We start from the raw sequence: 21,761 nt of genomic DNA on the forward strand, positions 1-21,761 counted from the left end.
CATTTCATGCCTCTTCTCTCTCCGAGTCAAGTGAAAAGATAACACTATAGTCATAATACTATAGTCACCGCTGTTACCCTCATGAGCTGAAGACTCTCATCTCATCTGTAAAAATGAGATGATTGTCGTGCATCGTGAGCACGGCTAAAATATTTCAGCAAAGCCAAGGAAAGTTTAAAATTACCTATAAACTGCTTCTTAAAAGTTGCTCTACAGTACAAAGAGTGGCATTTTGAACATTGATTAATATTCATTTGAAAACTTTTCCTATGTGGGAGGAGGAACTATCTTTTAAATTGCCTACTGCTTTGCAAAATCAGTGCTTTATATACAGTAGCTTTTTCTGATGTAACTTTTTCTTAAAGTAAGAGTATAAGCTTATGAGATACTTTCCTTTAAAAATGTTTTTCATGCAGGTAACACTCATACTGTCTGCGCATTATATGTGTTGGGTGCATTATTTGTGGGAAATATGGTGCTAAACTTGACAAGAATACCAGTACATTCAAGCTCCTGATTGTTATCCTGCACCATGAATGCTGTCAGCTAACTGACCTTACTGGGAATCTTTCTTTAAACACCACAGGGGAAGGAGCCTTCCATCTTCCTGTGCCTATGAAACATACATACTTACATTTCATTTTCTTCAGGAAAGGGAGTTAGCCTTTTTAACTTACCCAGAAAAAAGAACTCTTTAGTCAAGAAACTATCACAACAAATTGTGATGTGTCATGGTGGAGGGAAAAACGCATATTACTAAGTTGTCTGCATTTTCCAGAGAGAGGACCATTTTCAGCTCTGAAGTGAAACTTCTGGAAGTGCACTTCTGGAATTTGTAAGACCTGCCTTGATACATGTGTGGATGTGTGCGCGTGCATATGCATGCCAGGGGATGCTTTGCATTTGAGTTGGAGTGGGGAGGACTGATTAGGTTTACTGCAGTAAAGAAGTGTCAATTTTGTGTTCTTTAGATTGCTGCATAAATGTTTTTAACAGGACAAGCCTTTACTTCTATCTGCCTTATTACCAGAATAACCCAAACCTAAAAAAAGTGTCTGTCTTTTGCCTTTTGCACTGGTTCTGTCTGACTTTCTTAGGTCAGGTTTAGGACTCTTTGTTCAGATCATTGCCACATACACACACAAACAGATACACGGACAGTGTCAAATGTACAAATGAATCTGATTTTACATAACATTTGGTAATTTATAAGACATTCAGATTTTTCAGACCCATTGCTTTCCACTTTACCATCTGTAGCAGAGGTTGTAAACGGATGGCAGAGGTCTGCCCCACAGATAGGCAGAGGCCCTTCTCAGAGGGTTTGGAAAGAAAGCCAGAGGAAAACATGGTGAGTGTTGGGTGCATGACGCTCTTAATAACAGCAGCTAGTGCCCACTTAAGCTAATGATTACCCATGATTCAGTGCAGTGTGATAGAGCATGATTTTTTTTCCAGCAAAACCATAAATTAAGATTTTTTGTATGAATTGGCAAAATTTGTATTATTTTCTTTTTTAAATTGTGTTTCTTGTTCATTATGTTTTGTACAATAATTCAAATGCCTTGTGTTTTAGAAAATAATAATTATTATAGAAATTATCTTATCACTAATCTATGCCTTTTACCACTCCATCTCTTCGAGTCCCACTTATCTTTCATGTTCCTTCTCCTCTGTCCCCCCACATAAATCCACCAACCTCTGCTATTTCAGTGATTTTTTTCCCTTCCCTTTAGATTAAATATTTTAAAAACACTGCCCAAGCTCAAAGAGAACATTTGTAGACCCCAGTCCATAGGCCAATACTTTGATATTTCAGGAGGTAACGTTCATCACTTTAATTTTTATTTTGTTTTGTTGGAAATTCTGAAGTTATCACAGTACAGGCAGAACCTTGGCATTTCACAGCTTTTCAGTTTTATGTTCTTTTGACAGTGTAGTTTACATTTCTGTCTGATAAAGCCTCTCCCCTCTGGAAAGTTGCCTGGGCTCTGTAGATGATGCATTTGGAGGTTTTGGCCGACTTGGGTGTAGTTCCTTCGTTCTCCTCTTGGGGCCACAGTAACCCCTGCTGGGAATATTGTGCTCTGTGTGGTCACTGCTGTAGCTAAAAGACTGTTCCTTCATGGACGCTTGGTCAGGATGAGATGTAGATGATTGCTGTTGGGACTCAATATGACATAGCCCCATTCTGATTAAGTCCTGGTGCTTGAGGTAGGTCGAATTAAGGTAACAATTATAGAAAAAGCATTTCCTTAGTAACATGCTCCTTAAGGATAAGAAAGTAAAACAAGGGGAGCTCTGGTGGCCTAGTGGCAAGAAGCTGCAACTACAATCCCAGCTCTGCCGGGGAAGGAGGGGCAATCTCCTTCTGTACCAGTCAGATCTGATTTGACGGTACACGCACACAAAAATAATAAATTTTTTTTAAAAAAAGTAAAACAGAACAAATATTGGGAAAAATTGAGATCCTTAGAGTTTGCTCCCCACTGGTGACCAGTCCTTGGGAAAGGACATCATGCTGGGGACAGTGGAGGGTCAGTGAAAGAGAGGAATACCCTCTATGAAATGAATTGACCCCCATTTCCCCAGTCATTGAGTGAATCCACCTCATCAAGGGCCTTCCTCTCCTGCGCTGTCCCACTACCCTCCCAAGCATGACATCCCTCTCCCAGGACTGGTCCCTTCTTGCAATATGTCCAAAGTATGTCAGAGGAATCCTTGTCTCAAGGAGCAGCCCGGCCTCATCCTCTCTAGGACGAACCTGTTTGTGCTGCATTAGCCTGTTGGAATTGCCCTAGGGAACTGTTCCCATCTCCCAAACCCTGTTTCTCTCCCTTTTGAGTGGCCTTGAGGATTGAATGAGTTAATACATATGAAATGCTTGAAGTAGCACTTGATACTTAGTAGGCACCTAATAATGTTATAGCTACCTGTTAGGCATAATCTAATCTTCGGAAACCCGGGTGACACAATGATTAGGCACTTGATTGTTAGCCAGAAGATCAATCCGCCAAACCTCCTAGCTGCTCTGAGGGAAGAGATGTGGCACCCATTTGCACCCGGGGAGCCCTAACGGGTGGTTCAACTGTTTGGTGGGGTCATTGTGTGTTGGAACCCACTCAGCAGCAATGGGTTAATCTTATTTTAAAAATTGTAGTGGCAAATTTCTGTGCAGTTGCTCTGAATTCTTTTCTATGCCCTACGGTTTATAACAGGGATGTAATTGACTTTTCACATAGAAATAAAGATGTTCTTTATACTTGTTAAAATAGTTTCATATAGTTTAATCTACTTATTAAATTAGCTGATGAAAATTCACACCTAATTACTTTTATCATACTTGCTGAATAATTAGCCTTGGTAATGGGAACTGTCATTATCTTAATCATCCTTAATATCCTAATCTGAAACATTTAAGAAAAAAACTGCACTGAAGGCCTTTCAGATATAGTTTGTGGGCCTGATCCCTGCCTTCAAGATACTTAAAATCTAAGTCAGTCATGATAGTGATAAAAGACTAAGGATCAACATTAAGTCTTTTGTTCCTTTTCAGATGATTCTGTGTGAATGTGCCCTTCCTGATATGTCTTGCAAATATTCTTAAGTTTTTCCTCTTGCTTTTATCGAGCCAGGGAGCTCTGTTTCCTTCGTCTGTTGTGATCTGGAAGGTCAGTTGTTTAAGCTGGTTCTGACTCAACAACACCAAGTTTGTATTTTTTTATATCCAGCCAGTTTCTTCCAGCACATCTGAGGCTTCATTTCAGAAGCAAATGTTTCTAAAAACCAGATGATGACTTGAATTGTTTCTGATTTTGTCCCCAGAATGGTTGCTTAGTACTTAGATGAATGATTAAAAAAAAAAAAAATCTTGACATAATTTCATTTTACATAAAGTTGCCAGAATGGTACAAAGAATCTCATATTTTCTCAGATTCACCAACTACTGACGTTTTATTACATTTACTTTGTTGCCTCTGCCCTCTGTATTTATATATGCATTATTATTTGGTTTTTCTCTGACCTTGATGAGCAGACTGTACAAGATATCATCTGTGTTTCTAGTCCCTACTGTATCACCTGCCTACAGCCCTCCAAAGGATCAGCCTTGATCCCTGCTACCATCCAATCCACAATCAACACCCTTGGTACCATCAGTCAAGAAATCAGATATGAGTTGTTTGGGAAGGTCTGCTGTCAGGAACCTCTCCAGAGTACTAAAGAGTTTGTCAGTTTCAAGACTAAGTTGTACCTAAACTCTGGTCTTCTCAATTGTTTTCTGTGTATCTCATGGTTGGACTGTGACTAAAGATGACAGAAGAGTCATTGATGCCTTTGAGTTATGGTGTTAGAAAATTATACTGACTATCCCATGGACTGCCAAGGGAACAAACAGATGTCTTGAAGAAAGTGAAACCAGGGTACTCCTTGGAGGCAAGGATGATGAAAGTTTGTGTCACATACTTTGGCTACGTTGTCAGAAGGGGCCAGTCTTTGGAAAAGGCCTTGAAAAAGTACAGGGTCACTATAAGAGGGGAAGGCCCACGACAAGATGGCTGAAACAGTGGACTTGAGTGTATCAGATGATGAGGATGGCACAGGATAGTAGGACAAGGTTCAGATCCACTGTCCATGGAGCCACTATAAGTTACAGTCAACTTGGTGGCACGTAATAACAACTATCCAATTTACAACCCATTCTGATGCCTCAAACTGAGCTGAATATGTCTCATTTTTCCCTCCTTTCTAGAATGACAAATGTTCAGTATCTTCTGTGCTCTGTGATTGTGCTAGGATATAAGGGGGAAAGAGAACTGTGGTTGTTGTGGTTCATCGGCAACATGCATGTTACTGTAGTCATCCAGGCTCTTCAGACTTCTTTAGTCTAAAAAGTTTCTCCGTCTTTCCCTATCTTTCAGATTCTTGACAGTTTTTTAAAGTAGTATGATGTTCGGCGTAGAGCTACCTAGTGTTTCCTTTGAACCAATTCAACCAAGGCAGGAATGCCGCAAAAATGGTACAGACTCTTCTCAGTGTCTCACATCAGGAGGGCACACTGGTGGCTACAGTCCACCCATGGTACTGCTGATGTGGATCGCCTAGGCTCACTAGTGTCTGCCAGTTTATCCATCTCAAATTCACCAGCGTCCCTTTTGTAATTTACTTTGTGGAAACCATTCGCATCTCTTTCAGTCATTTGATGTTTACCAGTTGATGATTCTCTATATCTCTCATTTCTTTTTGTTTGTTTGGGGTTTGAGTTTGTTTGTTTTTATTTTGTTTTATACTGGTTGGCCATTTCTTCTTACTCGTATTAGTAGGCAGTGTACTGTTAAGAAAGGCCTTTCCCCCTTTCCACCATTTACTTATTTATCTGTTTATTTTATCAATATCAATTTGAACGCATGAATTTCTTTTACTATGTGTATTCAGCCAGAGGGAACTCTTTCTTTTGATCTTCCCCCACCTCTTCTTTTCTCCATTATTTACTCAGCATTTATTTCCTTTTGATGCAAAAACATTCCAGTGCTTTCCTTGAGCCCACCCTAGAACCAGGTTTGACCAGGGTGGTGAAGGGTAAAGTCCAAGCTGCACTGAAGCCACTAAAGAAAGGCAAAACAACAGAATACAGAATACAGAAATGACTAAGCAGTGTCATTATATCATACACGATCAAGAGCTTTCTAAAACATTGTAGCAGTATGGCCGAGACTTGTACCATCTTCACATCGCGCGTCACAGAAAGACAGGAGGACCCTCAACAAGGTGTTGGCACAGTGACTGTTAACCATGGGCTCGAGCATTATGAGATCATGTGGATGGTGCAGGATATTGCAAGGTTTAAATATGTTGTTCATAGGGTCACTATGAGGTGTTTGACTCGATGGCACCAAATACCACAACAATGGTTTTGTTGACACTAGAACACTGTGAATGTGTATTAGTGGTGGTCACATTTGCTCTCTCTGATACCAGGGCTCTTCAGTGGTCCCCACATTGCGGAGATCCTGAGGATGGTACAGGACAGGGAAAGATTCTGATCTTTTGTTCATAGAGTTGCTGTACATTGTAGTGAACTCAATGGAACATACAACTATAAGCTTTTCTGTATAGGTTCCTTCAAAGTTGTCTCCATTTCACACGAGAGATGGTCTTTCTATAATAAGGAAAAAGGTTCTTATCTAAAGCTCAAGAAGAAAAACCAGCAGGGTTTAGAGGGCTTGGGGACAGACATAGGCCTCACTCCATCTGTAAAACAGGTATTCAGTAAGGTGTAAAGAGTACTTGGCATATAGTATGAACCTAGAAACTATTGGGTGTTGTATTGTTGTAATACAAAGAGATTTCTGAGATTTTTAAGATGACATGACATGGAAAACCTGTATATGTTCTTAAAAGTTTTCCATTGTATGTACCCATACACACGCACATATATTGTCTACAAACTGAGGAATAACCCTTGTAGAGGAAGCAGCTCACAAGAAGTCCATTGAGAGGCAGTTGGAGCTACAACAGGAATTGGCAAACTACAGCCTACAGTAAACGGACCTGAGGCTGCAGTTTGTAAAGGTTTTTACATTCGTGAAGGGTTTTTAGAAGAACAAAGAAAATGCAACAGAATCTATATGCAGTGCAAAGCCTGAAATATTTACTATCTCGTCCTTTACAGGGCAAGTTTGTCAATGCATGGTCCGGGACATACACGCCACAGCTTGTCAAAGACCGACAAGTTCTAGGCTCTTAGTTTTTGCCAAAATCTCTTCTTGGCACAAGTAGAAAGGGCAGTGAAGAGGAAAGAATGCTTGCCATCAAGCCTGATCAGGGCACTTCTTTGAATAGCCAGAGTGGTGTGCGGCAGGTGCCAAGATGCTAAGAAAAATAGGGTCTCTACAATAGCGATTTTCTTCCGTGGCACCATCTGTTTTCCTTTGAATGTAATACAAATGACAGCTTTTCATGTAGTGCTACTCCCTGAGCCTTTTAAAGTCAAACATATGATGCTATTTGTGTATAAAGGTTTTTCTTTTGCTCCCATTTGTTTCTCCAGCTTGAATTTCTATGTAAACTCCCTTGGCTAAATTACACAAGCCGCCTCCACCCAGCCGCCTCCTCTGCTTTGGAGCAGGAGGTGGAAAGCTGCTTGTGCAGTGAGAGCATCCAGTGCACTGCTCAGTGCCCGGTGGGAGAGCTCGCGGGCCGGCCCGTGCCCACCCCCCAGCCTGTGCCCGTTAGTGAAACGTCATTGGGATCCTTAATCTTCTGAAGCCTGTCCTAAACCTGCCCGTTTGTGTCCCTCTTTTCCGTTGTAAATTTTATGGACAGTTTCCTTTTACCCTGAAAGGTAATAATGTGAATATTAAATTAACCTATTTTAATACTTAAAACAATTCACTGCAGTATAGTTCATACATAAAAGTCATTGAGTTGAAGTATAAACTCAATATGAATTTACACTTAAGTATAAATATATATACATACGTATAAGTATGAATTCGTTGATTTTGTTTTAATAAGCTTACCAAGTCTTTTCGCAATTCTCACATTAATCCCGTTTTAAACGTTTCCACCATAGTAAAATTCCTCCTGCCATTTGTATCTCTAGATTTCCTTTCCTGGACATTTCATTAAAAGGCAGTAATATAATATGTGGTCTTCTGTGTAGTAGGTGGTTTTTAGGGTAATTTGTGTTGTACGGTGTGTGTCGGTGCTTCTCTTTTTGTTGCTGTGTAGTATTCCATTGTATGGGTGTGAAGAAACCTGGTGGTGCCACATTTAAGTGTTCAACATAGCCAGCCCTGTGCGTGGGTTCTGCTGTCTCCTGTGAGGTCACAGTGATTCTGAAACAGCACACCTGCAGTGGGCATATGTACAGACATGCACCGCACGCTGTTGATCCTTGTACCAAATGGTGTACCTCACTCTCCAGTCTTCATGTGTCTGCATATATCTAACCACTGAATCTTGATAATTAATGAAATTGTGTGTTTCTAGTTCTTAATTTAAAAAACAAAAAGTTCCCACATTGAGCTTTTTTGTAATCTCAATTGTTTGCCTCTCAAAAGACTCCCTCCAAAAAAAGTTGCCTTTTTTTCACTTCTCTGAAACCATCAGTTATTTTTCTCTTAATCCTTTCCATCTTATAGAAAGGAGACATCCCACTTGTTAGAAAAATGTTCCCAGTATATTAACTTGTAAGGCTTGGTTTTGTTGGGAATTGTTTTCCCTTGAATACAATGGATCACTTTTTTTATGGACCTTTTTCCTATAGCCTTGTAACTCCCATCATATAGTTGGGAGTATGAAAATAAAGTGCTTGTGACCCAACAGGGAGATTGGACGGTGTGCTTCTAAAGCCAGTCAACTGCTATTTTTTTAAAAAAAAGCAATAAAAATTTTGTTGGAATGAGACCCTGTAAAAAAATGTTCCTTTTTCTTAAAAGCAGGAGACTTCAGGATAATTAATTCTAGTTAAGGGAGATTGGTTGCACAGGTCCCCGTGTTCAGACTTGTGCTGGACAGAGGAAGTCAAACTGAGATGACCTTCCCGCCAACATGGGGTAAAGCGCCAGAGGGCGTTCCTAATTCTCACATTTGGCAAGAAGTAATGAGAAAAAGAGATGTTTCAAATTACACTCACTTCTCCTGCTTGCTTTTATAAAGGAAAATTATTTTTAAGAAGTACTACTATTAAAGTCTCAACCCTATGTTTTAATCAGCTAAAATAATTTCCGTTTATACAAGGCAGTTAGGCTGCGGCACAGTTCCATGCCTTTGCCTTGGATAGATTCTCCATACACAGCAGTTGGAAGTCATTATCGGCCACCATCCAGCTCAGCCTTCCCTCCTCTGAAAGAATCTCTTAAGGCGGCCTCCGTTTGGATATGTTCTGTGCCTGGCAGCATCTGACTCCATGAGGGAGCCTATTTTATTAGTCAGCTGGTTTGTCACATGGTTTATTTTGAGCCAGGCATTTTTCCCCTTGTTAATTTTATTCATGATGTTCATAGGCCTCTTCCATGTGAAACCATTTTCCATATCTTAAAGTGTTTACCTCTCTTCTTTTCCCAGGTAAACTCTGCTCGGTCTCATCAGAGTTTCTTTTAGCTAACTCTCACCCTTAGGTGGGGTCTGATATGTTTATGATGTAAACATAAACATCAGGATGAGACTATTAATGAGGCAGAATAACTGATTTTTTAATTTTTGTTTTGGGGTTTACTTAGTATATTAACTTTTTAAAAAAATATTTAATTGTGATTTTAACAAGTTTACAGAGAAGTTGGATTTTTAATTCATTCATTGTTGCACTTTTTACTTCCTCTCCTTCTCTTACAGTATATTAACTTCTGAGGCTTGTTTGTTGGGACTTTTTTCCCCCCGTGAATACAATGGATCACTTTTTATACGGACCTTCTTCCTAAAGCCTTGTAATTCCCGTCATATAATTGAGTTGGGAGTGGGGAAAAAAGTGCTTGTGACCCAACAGGGAGATTGGACGGTGTGCTCCTAAAGCCAGTCAACTGCTATTTAAAAAAAAAGGCAATAAAAACTTGGTTGGAATGAGACCATGTAAATAAGATGTGCCAACCTCTCACGAGGGATTGGCCAGTTTTTCAAACACCCTAGGTTGTAAACGAGCCATCTCAGAGGTGGAAAGGAGGGGCTTAACTACTACCAAGAAGAGCAGGCGCAGAGCATGCACATCAGGTCCCTGCTGAGAACCTTCGAGGCCAGGAGGCAGAAAGGTGTAACAGCAGAGATGGCAGGCAACAGCAGCAGAGAAATGGAGGCAGCAGAACCAGAGGGAGCAAAGTGCCTTTGGGCGAGAAGCTTGCTGGCTGGGTGAAGATGCCCCCAGGAACTTCAATGGAACTAGACTTTTGGAACCGACAGATCAGGAAAACAGAGCACCTTTGGGTAAAAGACTTGCTTATGAGTAATATGCCTCAGGGCACTTATTGGTGGAGCTAAAGAGCTTTGTAACACTTGCTAAGCAAAACTGAGGCCAGGCCAGCCCAGGGACCAGCAAGCTGACAACCAGAGAGGGCTACCAGTGGATACAACGGAGAAGCATATGTCCTGACAAAAGAACTGTATCCTCAGTTATACAGTGTTTGTCCTTGAGAGACTGAGTTAGTTCACTCAGCATAATAATCTCCAGTCTCCCAAGTTATGTACTATTTTCAAAATCATTGCTCCTACGTTCTGTGTAGTAGTCCATCATGTGACTAGACCACAATTTCTCAATCCATTCTACTGTGGTTGGACATTGAGCTGTTTCCATATTCTTGCTATTCTGAATAATGTTGCTATGAACATTGGTGTACAAGTCTCCATTTGTCTCAGTTCTAATTTTCTTGGAATATATTCCTAGCAATGGAATAGCTGGATAATGTGAAATTACTCTGTTCAGCTTTTTTAGGAAATATCAAACTGCCTTCCAGAGTGGTTGTTCCATTTCACAGTCCCACCAACAGTGTAGGAGAGTTCTAGTCTCTCCACATCCTCTCCATTTATTGCTTGCTGTCCTGTAAAGCTTTTCCACGGCTGCTGGGGTGAGATGGTCTCTCATTATGGATTTGATTTGCATCTGTCTTATTGCCAGTGATTTTGAGCATCTCTTTATGTGTCTGTTGGCCATCTGAATGTCTTTCTCTGAGAAAAAATCTTTCCATGTCTCTTGCCCATTTTGTAGTTGTGTTATCAGTCAGGAAAAGTTTTTGGTGCGCACAGGGATTTAATCTTGAGAAAGTTGGAATGATATTTTTAGTTAGATTCTGAGAGCAGGTTGCATTTACATTTGGCTTGAATCTGAGTTTGTTCAAATTTTTTGGATTGAAACCTGACTAAAGAAGAGATCATCTAGGCATGACCTATGCATGGTATTTTCAATTTCTTCCTGCACATAGTAGGACAGTGAATAAGGAAGACTGAACTGATACCTTTCAGTTGTGTTGATGAAGAGTATTAAGTATACCATGGACTGCCAAAAGAACAGACTTGGAGTCAGTGCAGTAAAGGAACTTCTTATAGGCAAGGATGATGGGACTTCATCTCATATACTTTGGGCATGTTGTCAGGAAAGGCAAGTCCTTGGAAAAAGACACTATTGTGAAAAAAAGTAGAGAGACCCTCGAGATGGATTGGCACAGTGACTGCAGCAGTGGGTTTGAGTGTGGCAAAAATTATGCAAATAGGGAAGTTTCGATCATAGGATGGCTGTGAGTCGTCCACTCAATATTCTCTAGCAGCAGCAACAACAGGGAGCAGATGAATCAAGTAACTTCTGTAACAGTGGACCATTTGCATTTTTACCTACTAGAAGGCCATGGAAATGATACAGAAATGAGTATCTGGCACCAAAAAGAAGGGACAGGAGTCTTGAAGTGCTCAAGATCCATTTACTCTACGAATATTGAACTTTTTGTGTAAGATGAGTCCTGGTGGTATAGTGATTAAAACTCTCACCTTCTAACTGCTGCCGGTTCAGACTCACAAGGTGCTCTATGAGGGAAAGAGATGGCAGTCTGCTTCCATAACAGTGATACCTGGAAACTTTCTGGGACAGAGGGGTCGCTATCTCTAAGAATCAACTGGATACCAACAGGTTTGATGTGGAGGTTTTACTTGTGAAAAGCACAAAGTGCTTTTAAGAATCATAAGACTGTGCCTGCTTTCAAGATGATTACAGTACAGACTGTTAAAGGGCCTTCCTTCTTTAACCCAGAGAAACTTAGTTGGGGGCTTCAGCTCAGAGCTGTAAAGATACCTCTTTAAGATGAAGAGGCCTACAAAATGCATCAAAAAGTTAGCTCTGATACTATATTAAGGGTGGGCTCTAAGTAGGGATTTGGGGACAGTTGGGAAAATTTCAGCATGAAAGCTTTAGAGGACTTTAGCTTTTTGCTTTACTTTGGCTAATATAAGAAAGAGCACTAGGAAAACAAAAAGTACTCTTGTGCTTGACAGTGTAAAATCTTATTTTTAGAGAATAGTAACTATGCATTTATGAAATTCTTTGTCAGAGCAATTTAGTTAATAGGTATGTAAATGACTACTTATTTCGTTGTGTAGGTGGATCGTTCATGTACACTTTCTGAGGAAGAATTTAAGTGCTTAAAAACTATTAACATTGCAAATGGAAAGCAGCAGAAGTTAAGGTTATAAGGCCATCCCTTTTGTATGTGTTAGTAGCAAGATCGAGAAGGCCCATCTTTTAGTGAAGATGTGCTCCATTTCCTAAGTGGAGTCTCTTTCTCACAGCCAAGTATCAGACTGATAGCCCCTTTTGGGGTGCAGGGTGATCAAAGTAAAGAAGGGTGCAAGATTTTTTCTTACTATTGGTTTTCAAGAACAAAAAAATCATGATAAACCCAGATGGAGGTGGGATTGTGAACAATGATAAAAGTTTATGTTCATACAGAATTTACCATCTAAGACATCTAGTGAGAACATTAGTTTAGTCTGATTGTTTCAGTATAAAAGCAGTTTTAGAAGAGGTTGGCCTCCTGTGGTCTGTATCTCTCATTCAATCTCATTGCCATTGAGTTAGTTCTGACTCATAACTTGCCCTCCATTTGGTTTCCAAGACTCTGAATCAAACTGTCCTGTCTTTCTCCTGTGGATTCAAACCACCAGAGAAGCACAGCCTTGGGTTAGTAATACGACATTCTATGGACTGCGCCACCGGAGCTCCCTGTTGCTGTTGTTGTAGGGGCTGTTGACTAGAGTTGACTAGAACTCATAGCAACCCTGTGAACAACAGATCTGAACCCTGTCCTGTCCTGTGCCATCCTCATAATCTTTGACACACTAGAGCCCGTTGTGGCAGTACTGTGTTTGTCTGGTTAAGAATATTCCCATCTTTTGTCGACCCTCCACATTTCCAAGCATGATGTCTCTCTAAGGAAGGGCCTCTCCTAACAACATGTTCAAAGTCTGTTAGGCAAATCTTTTACCTTTGCCTCCAAGGAGCACTCTATTGCACTTTCTCCAAGATAGAGCTGTTTGCAAAATAACTGAGATACCAACCCATCCCAATAACAATAGCAAAATCCAACAGAGCAGCAAACAACAAATGCTGGCGAGGTTGTGGAGAAACTGGAACCCTTACTCACTGTCTGTAGAAGTCTAAAATGGTGCAACCAACTCTGGAAGGCAGTATGGCGCTTTCTCAAAAAGTTAAGAAAAGAAATACCAGTTGACATAGCAATTCCACTACTGGGAATACACACTAAAGAAACCAGAACTGCCACCCAAGCAGATATGTGCACACGCATGTTTATTGCTGTCTTATTCACAATAGCAAAGAGTTGGAAACAACCCAAATGCCCATCAACAAATGAATGGATAGAGAAGCTCTGGTCTATTCACACATGGAGTACTATGCAGCACTGAAAAACAAGGAACTCATGAAATATACAAAAGTGACCCTGGAGGACATGCTGAATGAAATATCTGTCACAAAAGGACAAATACTGCATGATGCCACTTTTATGAAACAGGACTGACATGGGATAAATAATGTACACTGCAGTGAAACAGACAAGAGAAAGAATCTTTAAAAGGAATATATGATTAGGTATTAATTGTATGACAACAGTCCAGTGTAAGAGGTGCATAGCAAAGTGGAGTAAGGAGGTTGGAAATTGTGCAACAATGACATAATTTTTTTAAGAGGAAAGCAAATTGGAGGTGTGGGGTAGGGAGGAAAATGTGCAACAATAAATGAATAGAAATCCAAGTTCTTGGTTTAAAAATAACTTTCATTAAAATATCAATTTTTTTAAAAGAGATATAGCTGTTCTTATGGTAGTATTGGGATATTCAGTATTCTTTAACACCACAACTCAAAGGCATCAATTCTTCTGTCACCCTTAGTCACTGTCCAGCTCTCGATTGCATAGGAATTGATTCAGACCATGGCCTGAATCAAGTGCATCTTAATCGTCAAACTGACGTCATTGCTCCTCCATGATCTGGAGAGGTCCCTGACTGTAGACTTTCCCTTTACAGTACTTTACCTGATCTTCTGACTGTTGGTATCAAGTATTCTAATCATACCAAGTATTTTGATTGTAGATCCAAGCAAGATGAATTTGTTGGCAATTTAAATCTTTAGTATCTCTGCAAGCAAAAATATTGCTATGGATTGTTAAAAAATGACTAGAAGTTCAGGCTGGATTTAGAAGAAGTTGTAGCACCAGGGATATCATTGATTTCAGATGGATCTTGGTTAAAAGTAGAAAATACCAAAAGAATGTCTATTTATGCTTAATTGACTATGCAACAGCATTTGAATATGTGGATCATAACAAATTATGGCTAACATTGAGAAAAATGGGAATCCCAGAACACTTAATTGTGCTTATACAAAACCTACACCTAGATTAAGAGGTTGTTGTGTGAACAGAACAAGGGAACACTGTATGGTTTAATAAAGTTTCCTAGATTGTCAGTGTTGAAGAGCCCATAATCCTGTAAGGGTGCTCTGCTCTGGTGGTAGCAGTTTGCACTGTTAAACCAAAGGCCTTGAAGATCTCTGACAATTTGAGCCGCTCATGGGAGAAAGATGAACAGTCTCCTTCTGTTACGATTTATACCCTTGGAGACCCATTAGAGGTCACTGTGAGTCAGGAGTAACTGCAGTAACTTTTTTTACTTACAATCCTCTTAATTCCTAATCTGGGGGGAAAGTCCTGGGGGCACAACTGTTAAAACCCTGACTATTGACAGCTCCAACCAGACCAACTCAATAGCACAGAAGAGTCACTAACAGAAGAAAATATGTGGGCCCTGCCTCTGCGGTTTCCAGCTCTCCTCCAACTTACACTCAGCCTGCCCTGTGAATGATCTTCATTTCCAGTTGTGTTTGAATCATCACAGTCCCTTTGTTTGAAATTTACCATATGAATCAAATTAAAATGCTTTTCAAAATCCCAAACCTTCCACCAGTCTGTCCTCTCCTTACCTGTTCCTGACCCCCACTATCAGTTCACATTCTTCACATCAGACTAGCAAATGCAAAAACTGTTCATTTCTTCTTGTGGGCCCCAGCTCATCTAAGTCCCCACTTGAGCACCTCTTACTCATCAGGAAACCAAGTCCCTTCATTCTGTACAAATTGTGCCTGAAAGTCATTACACGGTTCAGTGCCACGCGACTCGCCAGTCTGCAGCCAGGCCCAGGGCGCTGGCCCCTTAGCACTGAGCTGTGCACAGCTGTTATCACAGGCCTGAATTCTAGTACTGACAGGTTCGTTCTTAGGTGTCCCACAGCCAGCAAGGATGAGGGCCCTGGGTGCCCCAGCCTTCCTCAGCTTCCCATTTCCACACCAGGGCCCTGCTTGTGAGTGCTGCCTTGATGCTGCTTGTCCTTTTAATTAACTTGTGTTTATAAAAGTTTTTAAGCATTTTTTTTGCTTTCCATTTCCTTCAGGTGCAGAGTGAAGATAGTGTCCTCCTGTTTGTTATTGCTTGGACGATCACAGAAATTATCCGTTACTCCTTTTATACGTTCAGTCTATTAAACCATCTGCCTTACCTCATCAAATGGGCCAGGTAAAAACATACACGGAATGATGACTAGCTTTTGAAATTCACCATTGCTGCATTTTCCCGTTATCGCCTAAATAGGTTTCTAAAAATAAAATTGTATGAGGTGGAGTGGGTAGAAATCTGGTCTGTGGATTTCATCAGAAGTGACCCTGCTTACTTTGATTAATGGAGACACTGGGGCTAAGTCCAATTTACCTGGTCATAACTTTGCCAGGAAATTATATGATTCTTCTATCACTGTTTAGCTAGCAGTGTTAAAATTTTAGCTTTTTATCAGCTTGAGTACTTCTATCTGTAACACCCACTGTGAGTTGAGTACAATACTGGTGTAATATTTCATCTGTACACCTTAGTAATTCCATGCAGCCCTGGTGAACAGTTTTCTGAGTTGGAAAACAACCATGGAGGGGAGTGACAGAGCATAAAGACCAAAACTGTCCCGAGGCACAAATGCTTCATTTCATAGAAGGAAAACCCAGTGCTTCCTAAAGTATATATGAATTTAGTGCATAAACTGGGAGTGTAACCAGTTGTTTGCAATATTTCGAGCATGAGAATGCTCTTTTGTGTTGTATATAGTAAATCTTTGTCTATATAAAAATCATTGTTTTTATAGTAAATTTTTATTCTGTATAAACACGTGTCTATAAAAATGAGAAAAGACTGCCCTTTGTTCTCCCGTGACAACGTTTCAGTCATTAGTTACCTGTCCTCTCAGCTATGCACCACAACACTCCAGGAAAACACACACACACAGAGACACTTATATACATACCACTCAGGAAGACACACACAGCACAGCCATGCACCATACCACTCCAGGGACAGACATACACATATACACCTACAGAATTATGCATCACATCACTCAGTTTCCCCAACACAATCCCTATGCCTCGAAGCTTAGAGCTCAAAGTTACAAGCCTTGAACTGCTGGCTGCCAGAGGCTTTTTTTCTTTCCTTTTTAAAAATAATTTTAATGAACATTTACAGAAATTTTGGATTTCTGTTCATTCATTGCTGCACTTCTCTCCCCGCCTAGCCCTCCCCCCAAAGGCTTTTTAAAAACTGAACTGATAGTTTCTTTGGTAATACTACCTCAGAATGGTTTCCAGTTATTTCTGTGGCATCATAACCACCTTTCGAGTTCTAGCTAATTACTGTTACTTGAAATCTTTTGGAAATAGTTCTTCTCCTTAAAGTGGGGGGGGAAAAAATCGTGGATCTACCCTTATGATAGTAAATCTAATCATAAACTGGGAAAGTTAATGACCAAAAGCTTTATGAATTTTAAACGTTTTTTCCAAATTATTATATTTCATTTACCAATAGCATATGGAGACAATTGAAATATAGTACCAGTATACACACTGTTGATATGTTTTGTTTTGCTTTATTTTTTTTTCCTAGTAGACTTGGTGTGTGGTGTAGGCATTCCTAGACACCAGCATGTCTGCCCCTCTCTACCACCACCCTCAGCTTTCCCCTTATCCCACAGGTCAGGATTCTTCTGTATAATCCTACCTGGTCCATATTTAACATCATTGTAGTTCTTTTAAGGAGTTGTTTCAAGGGTTGTTTATTTAATCAGGCTGAATTTTGAGGCTGAAATGAAAACATTTCTCTTACAATATTTACCTGCCACTGATGCTCTTCAAAATCTGGCTTGTTAAATAAAAAAAGAAAACCACCAACTTGAAACAGGAGTAACATCCACTTCCTAAATAACATGCCTCCAGAATCTCTGTGAACTTGGATAAATGCCAATAGTTACAAAGGGGCTTCAGGCCTCTTGTTCATAGGGTCACTATGAGTCGTGCTCGACTCGAAGGCAATCAACCACAACCACAATCCACTGTTTCAATTGAATACATTTCTCACAGGAAAATTTATAAACACTTATTTTCAAGACCAGTACCAGTTACAAGGGTGGGAGTTTGTCATCCTAGCAAAGCTGCCTTTGCACTTCCCTAATTAATATTCTGTTTTGTTTCAGGTACACACTTTTCATTGTACTGTACCCAATGGGAGTGTCAGGAGAATTGCTCACAATATATGCTGCATTGCCCTTTGTCCGACAGGCTGGCCTGTATTCCATCAGTTTACCAAACAAATACAATTTCTCCTTTGACTATTATGCATTCCTGATTCTGGTAATGATCTCTTACATTCCAGGTAGGTAAACCATTATCCACATGTTTATTTACATCTAAAAATGTGGCTTTGCAGTAACTAGTGTTGAATGTTTTGGGTTGACTTAGTCTACATCCCAGTGAATTTTGCAGGGAAAAACTTTGGTATTTATTAAATACATGCTATCAAAGGGAATTTCCTCTGGCAATAAATGAAACACTTCTCAGTCCAGCTGCCAAAATACAGTCCTTGTTAGTACATGAGTTTGAAACAAGATAAGTTCACTGTGTGTGAGGGCAAAGAACTAAGTGGACAAAAGGGTGCTGGTGGTATCATGGTCATTTGGGGACAGATAGATGTGGAGGACTGCTTCTTTAGGGATTAAGTGCCATCGAGTCGACTCCGACTCATAGCAACTGTAAGTACAACAGCTGTGTGTTATTGTGTACCCCCGAGTTGGAACCGACCCATAGCTCACCTTCCAGTGGGTTTTCAAAGGCATTTAATCACATGGGAGGAGATCGGACATCTTCCATGGAGCACCTGGAAGATTCGAACAGAATGCCTTTGGGATTGCAGTGCAGCTTCTTACCACTAAGCCACCAGAGCTCCCTTGTACAACAGCTCGGAATTCTGCTCTGTCTCTGACACACCTACCCCCATCACCCCAGTCACTGAGTCAATCCATCTCATCACGAGTCTTCCTCTCTGGTGCTGTCCCTCCACCCTCCCAAGTATGATGTCCCTCTCCAAGGACTGGTCCTTAAAATATGCCCAAAGTATGTCAGACAAAGCTTCAGGATCCTTACCTCCAAGGAGCAGCCTGGCTTCACCCTCTCTAGGATGAACCTGTTTCTTCCCTTAGCAGTCCATGGTATCCTCAATACTCTTCTCCAGCACCACAGCTCAAAGGCATAAATTCTCCTTTCATCTTTAAGTCATTCTACAGCTTTTCTACTCTGTTCCACAGAGTCTCTCTCTACAGACACTCTTGTCCTGTAGAATTGGAATCAACTCAATGGAATAGTTTAATGAGTGAAAAACAAACAAAAGCAGCCATTCAGGTTCTTGCCTGGATTTTATTTTCCTGTCCCTTGAGAACTGTTTATTACGGTATTTTAAAACATTTTAAGAAGATGGTCACATTGTTATCTTAAACTATATGGTTATTTCATTTTTTAAAAAATACTTTTATTATTTTTTGTGTGTACCATCAAATGGGATCTGACTGGTACAGGAGGAGATTGTCCCCCCTCCAGCAGACCATCTGGTGGATTTGAACTGTGCACCTGGATTTGCAGTGCAGCTTCCTGCCACTAGGCCACCAGAGCTTGCCAGTTATTTCATTTTTAAGAGTCCAATAGCTTACTTAACTGGAAACAAAACAAAGTAAAAATAGATTTTTTTCCCCTCTCTACATTTCTCGTTTGGAAATGAGCAATAAAACCATCTGAATGGGATATAGTGTTCTCTTCAGAATGGCTTCACTTCTTTGCATACTCTTGCTAAAAGTTTAGATCTATGGGTAATCAAATGTGCCTGGCAGCAGGCTGTGTTTCAAGCTTCTGTGAGGTGATGGTTTTTGAGGAAGAGAGATCGCATTCTTCTGAAATTGTGATGTTCAGTTGCAAATCTTTTGGCTGCACACATTCAAATGGATCTTGTTGTGTCCAAGGATATATATTGTTAGTATCTTTTCATTTAGCTACTTCTATAGCCATTGTAACTATGAATTTTATTTTAGTCCATTAGAGGAAAAAAAATAGCTAAATTCTTCCCTAAGCCCCAGGTTCTATTCAGGCAGGGCTGCGTTTTCTCCACCCACAGCATTAAACAAATGCATCATCCTAACAGTCCTAAGTGACATGTTTGTGTCCTTCTGCGGAAAACTGCATCTCGTGCATTGTGAGAAAAGACTGTATCCAGATTTCCTGCCAACATTTATCTTTGAGAAATTCTTGGCCATAATTCTGCTTTGTGCTTCATTTTCCACTCTCTATTATAAAATATCGGGAGCATGGTGAGTGACCTAGTGACAAGAGGCTGTGCTGCAATCCCAGAGGCACATGGTTTGAATCCATCAGCTGCCCTGCGGGAAAAGGATGGATAATCTCCTCCCATGAGATTAACTGCCTCTGAAAACCTACCTGAGGGTCAGCTATGGGTCTATCCCGACTTGACAACAACAATTATAAATTATCAGGTTCTCCTCTTTGATGTAGCCACAGTACCTGCAGACCATGTGAAAGGTAGTCGATTTTCAAAGAAAAGATAAACATGAAGTCTAAAAATTTAAGTAATGCAAATTAGTATACTGCCTTTTTCACGTAATAGCCTAATTCTTCGCCCCTTGCATTTGATCTTCCTGTCTCTAAAGCAGCAGTTCCTAGTGGCAGCTTGGTCACACCCAAGATAGCATATAGTAGTTACAGGATGGTATAAATCCAACATAGTCTTCAGGATAAACAGGAGATGTATAACATAAGGGATACCTGGCAAGGGAACAGGGAGGCCGTAGTGAAATCAAACAGATAAAGCTCTGAGAGAATGCTACCTCAGAATTTCTGCATTTTTAGTCTCGCTGGAAAAAGGGGCTTCATTGGCCAGAATCAGCTTTCCCAGGCAACTGGTCTGTCTGTACCTCCTCGTGTGTGTGTGTGTGTGTGTGTGTGTGTGTGAGAGAGAGAGAGACAGACAGACCCGGGGGCCAGCCAGTGGCAAGCATTTTAGAAGAGATGAATTTCACATGGAGAGTGAAAGATTCTCTCCAAATTCCCAACTCTGTCCAGTCCCACGGTCGCAGCCTGGGCCAGGCTCCTGCCCCGACCAGCTCTCCTGACAGTGGTGCTCCTGCAGCCTCGGCCTGAGCGGTGCCAGGGTGTTGTTTGCAGTAGTTCAGGTTGTTAACCTTCAGTCATTCCTGCCAGCTGCACATTTCTAGCTTTCCAGAGAAAGTGTAGAATTAGGATAGTTGCCATTGGCATACAAGCTTTACCAAATTTGGGGTTCTTTTTACAATTTTGAATTCTTTGAATCTCCTTTAGTGGGAAGTTGATGATAGAAGTAAAGCAGTCCCTTTCCTTAAGGGCTCGACCATTGTTTACACACATAGCTATTGCTCAGGAGCCTCAGCCCCGGCCCTTTTTGCATATCAGGGTGTGTTGGGTTCCGGTCCAAAGCTCTGCTTTGAGTGCAGTGTGGACAGTACTGGTACAGCATGTTGTCAGCAGGACTCAGACTCCTAAGTCTCAGGTCATCCCTCCTCCCCACCCCAGCCCCACGATGGCCTTTCTTACCTTGAACAGAATGGTTACGTGTCAGGGGGAAGAATTGCATCCCTCACTTACCTGTGCTTGCAAGGCGTGCATCTCCACTGGAGAGATTTCACCCCTAAGGAAACAAAATGATGCTACTGAGGAGGTGAAAAGGCAGTTGAGAAATACTGATGGACACCAAGAAGCTGGGTGTTCTCAGGATGTCTGTGCCATGTGTGTTTTTAAAGAAACAGAGAGAACATCCCCCATTGCTGTCAGTCTCTAAATCCCATGTTCCCTAAATTGGAAGGAAGCCTTAGGAGAAGGAAGCCCCAGCACCGGCTAGTCCTCCTGGCACAGACACACTTGTGTGGCACCGTCACTGCTCTGTGTCCTGAGCTGGCAAAGCAGGAGACGGGACGCTCGGTGGCTCCATGTGCGCGTGCGATTTCCTCAGTGTGACCCATTGTCGCTAAAAATAGGGGCTATACATCTGGAACTATTTCACCCATTTTGGTTGGGTTGTCTCGAACAAATGGCCAATTCAGATGAAGACAATGTCCTGACAGAGCTGTAGAGACTCCACAGGCTGAGAATCGCCACCACTGATCTCCACACCCGCCCCCCACATGCCCTCCCCTTCACACCAGCCCACACGTGCACCCTCCCGCATCCTCCCTCTCACACCCTCCCCAACACTCCCTCCCCTCAACATACTCCCCCCAAAACAATCCCCCAAACACACACCCACGTACACCCTCCCCACATACCCTCCCACACACATTCCCTCCACACATCCTCCCCCCCACACCCCCAC

General features: G+C 41.2%; 1 protein-coding gene across 1 annotated transcript in view; it reads left to right on the plus strand.

Moving 5' to 3' along the window:
- The window catches only part of PTPLB (protein tyrosine phosphatase-like (proline instead of catalytic arginine), member b), a 70,397-nt gene that overhangs the window by 46,130 nt on the left and 2,506 nt on the right, over positions 1-21,761 (plus strand). The window contains exons 5-6 of the mRNA XM_006884226.1: positions 15,439-15,560; positions 17,554-17,732. Of these exons, the coding sequence (XP_006884288.1) occupies positions 15,439-15,560; positions 17,554-17,732 (301 nt within the window). The remainder of the gene's footprint in view (positions 1-15,438; positions 15,561-17,553; positions 17,733-21,761) is intronic.

This window comes from Elephantulus edwardii, unplaced genomic scaffold (assembly GCF_000299155.1).
Source record: "Elephantulus edwardii isolate Elephantulus edwardi_28Jun2011 unplaced genomic scaffold, EleEdw1.0 scaffold00032, whole genome shotgun sequence".
Taxonomy (NCBI): domain Eukaryota; kingdom Metazoa; phylum Chordata; class Mammalia; order Macroscelidea; family Macroscelididae; genus Elephantulus; species Elephantulus edwardii.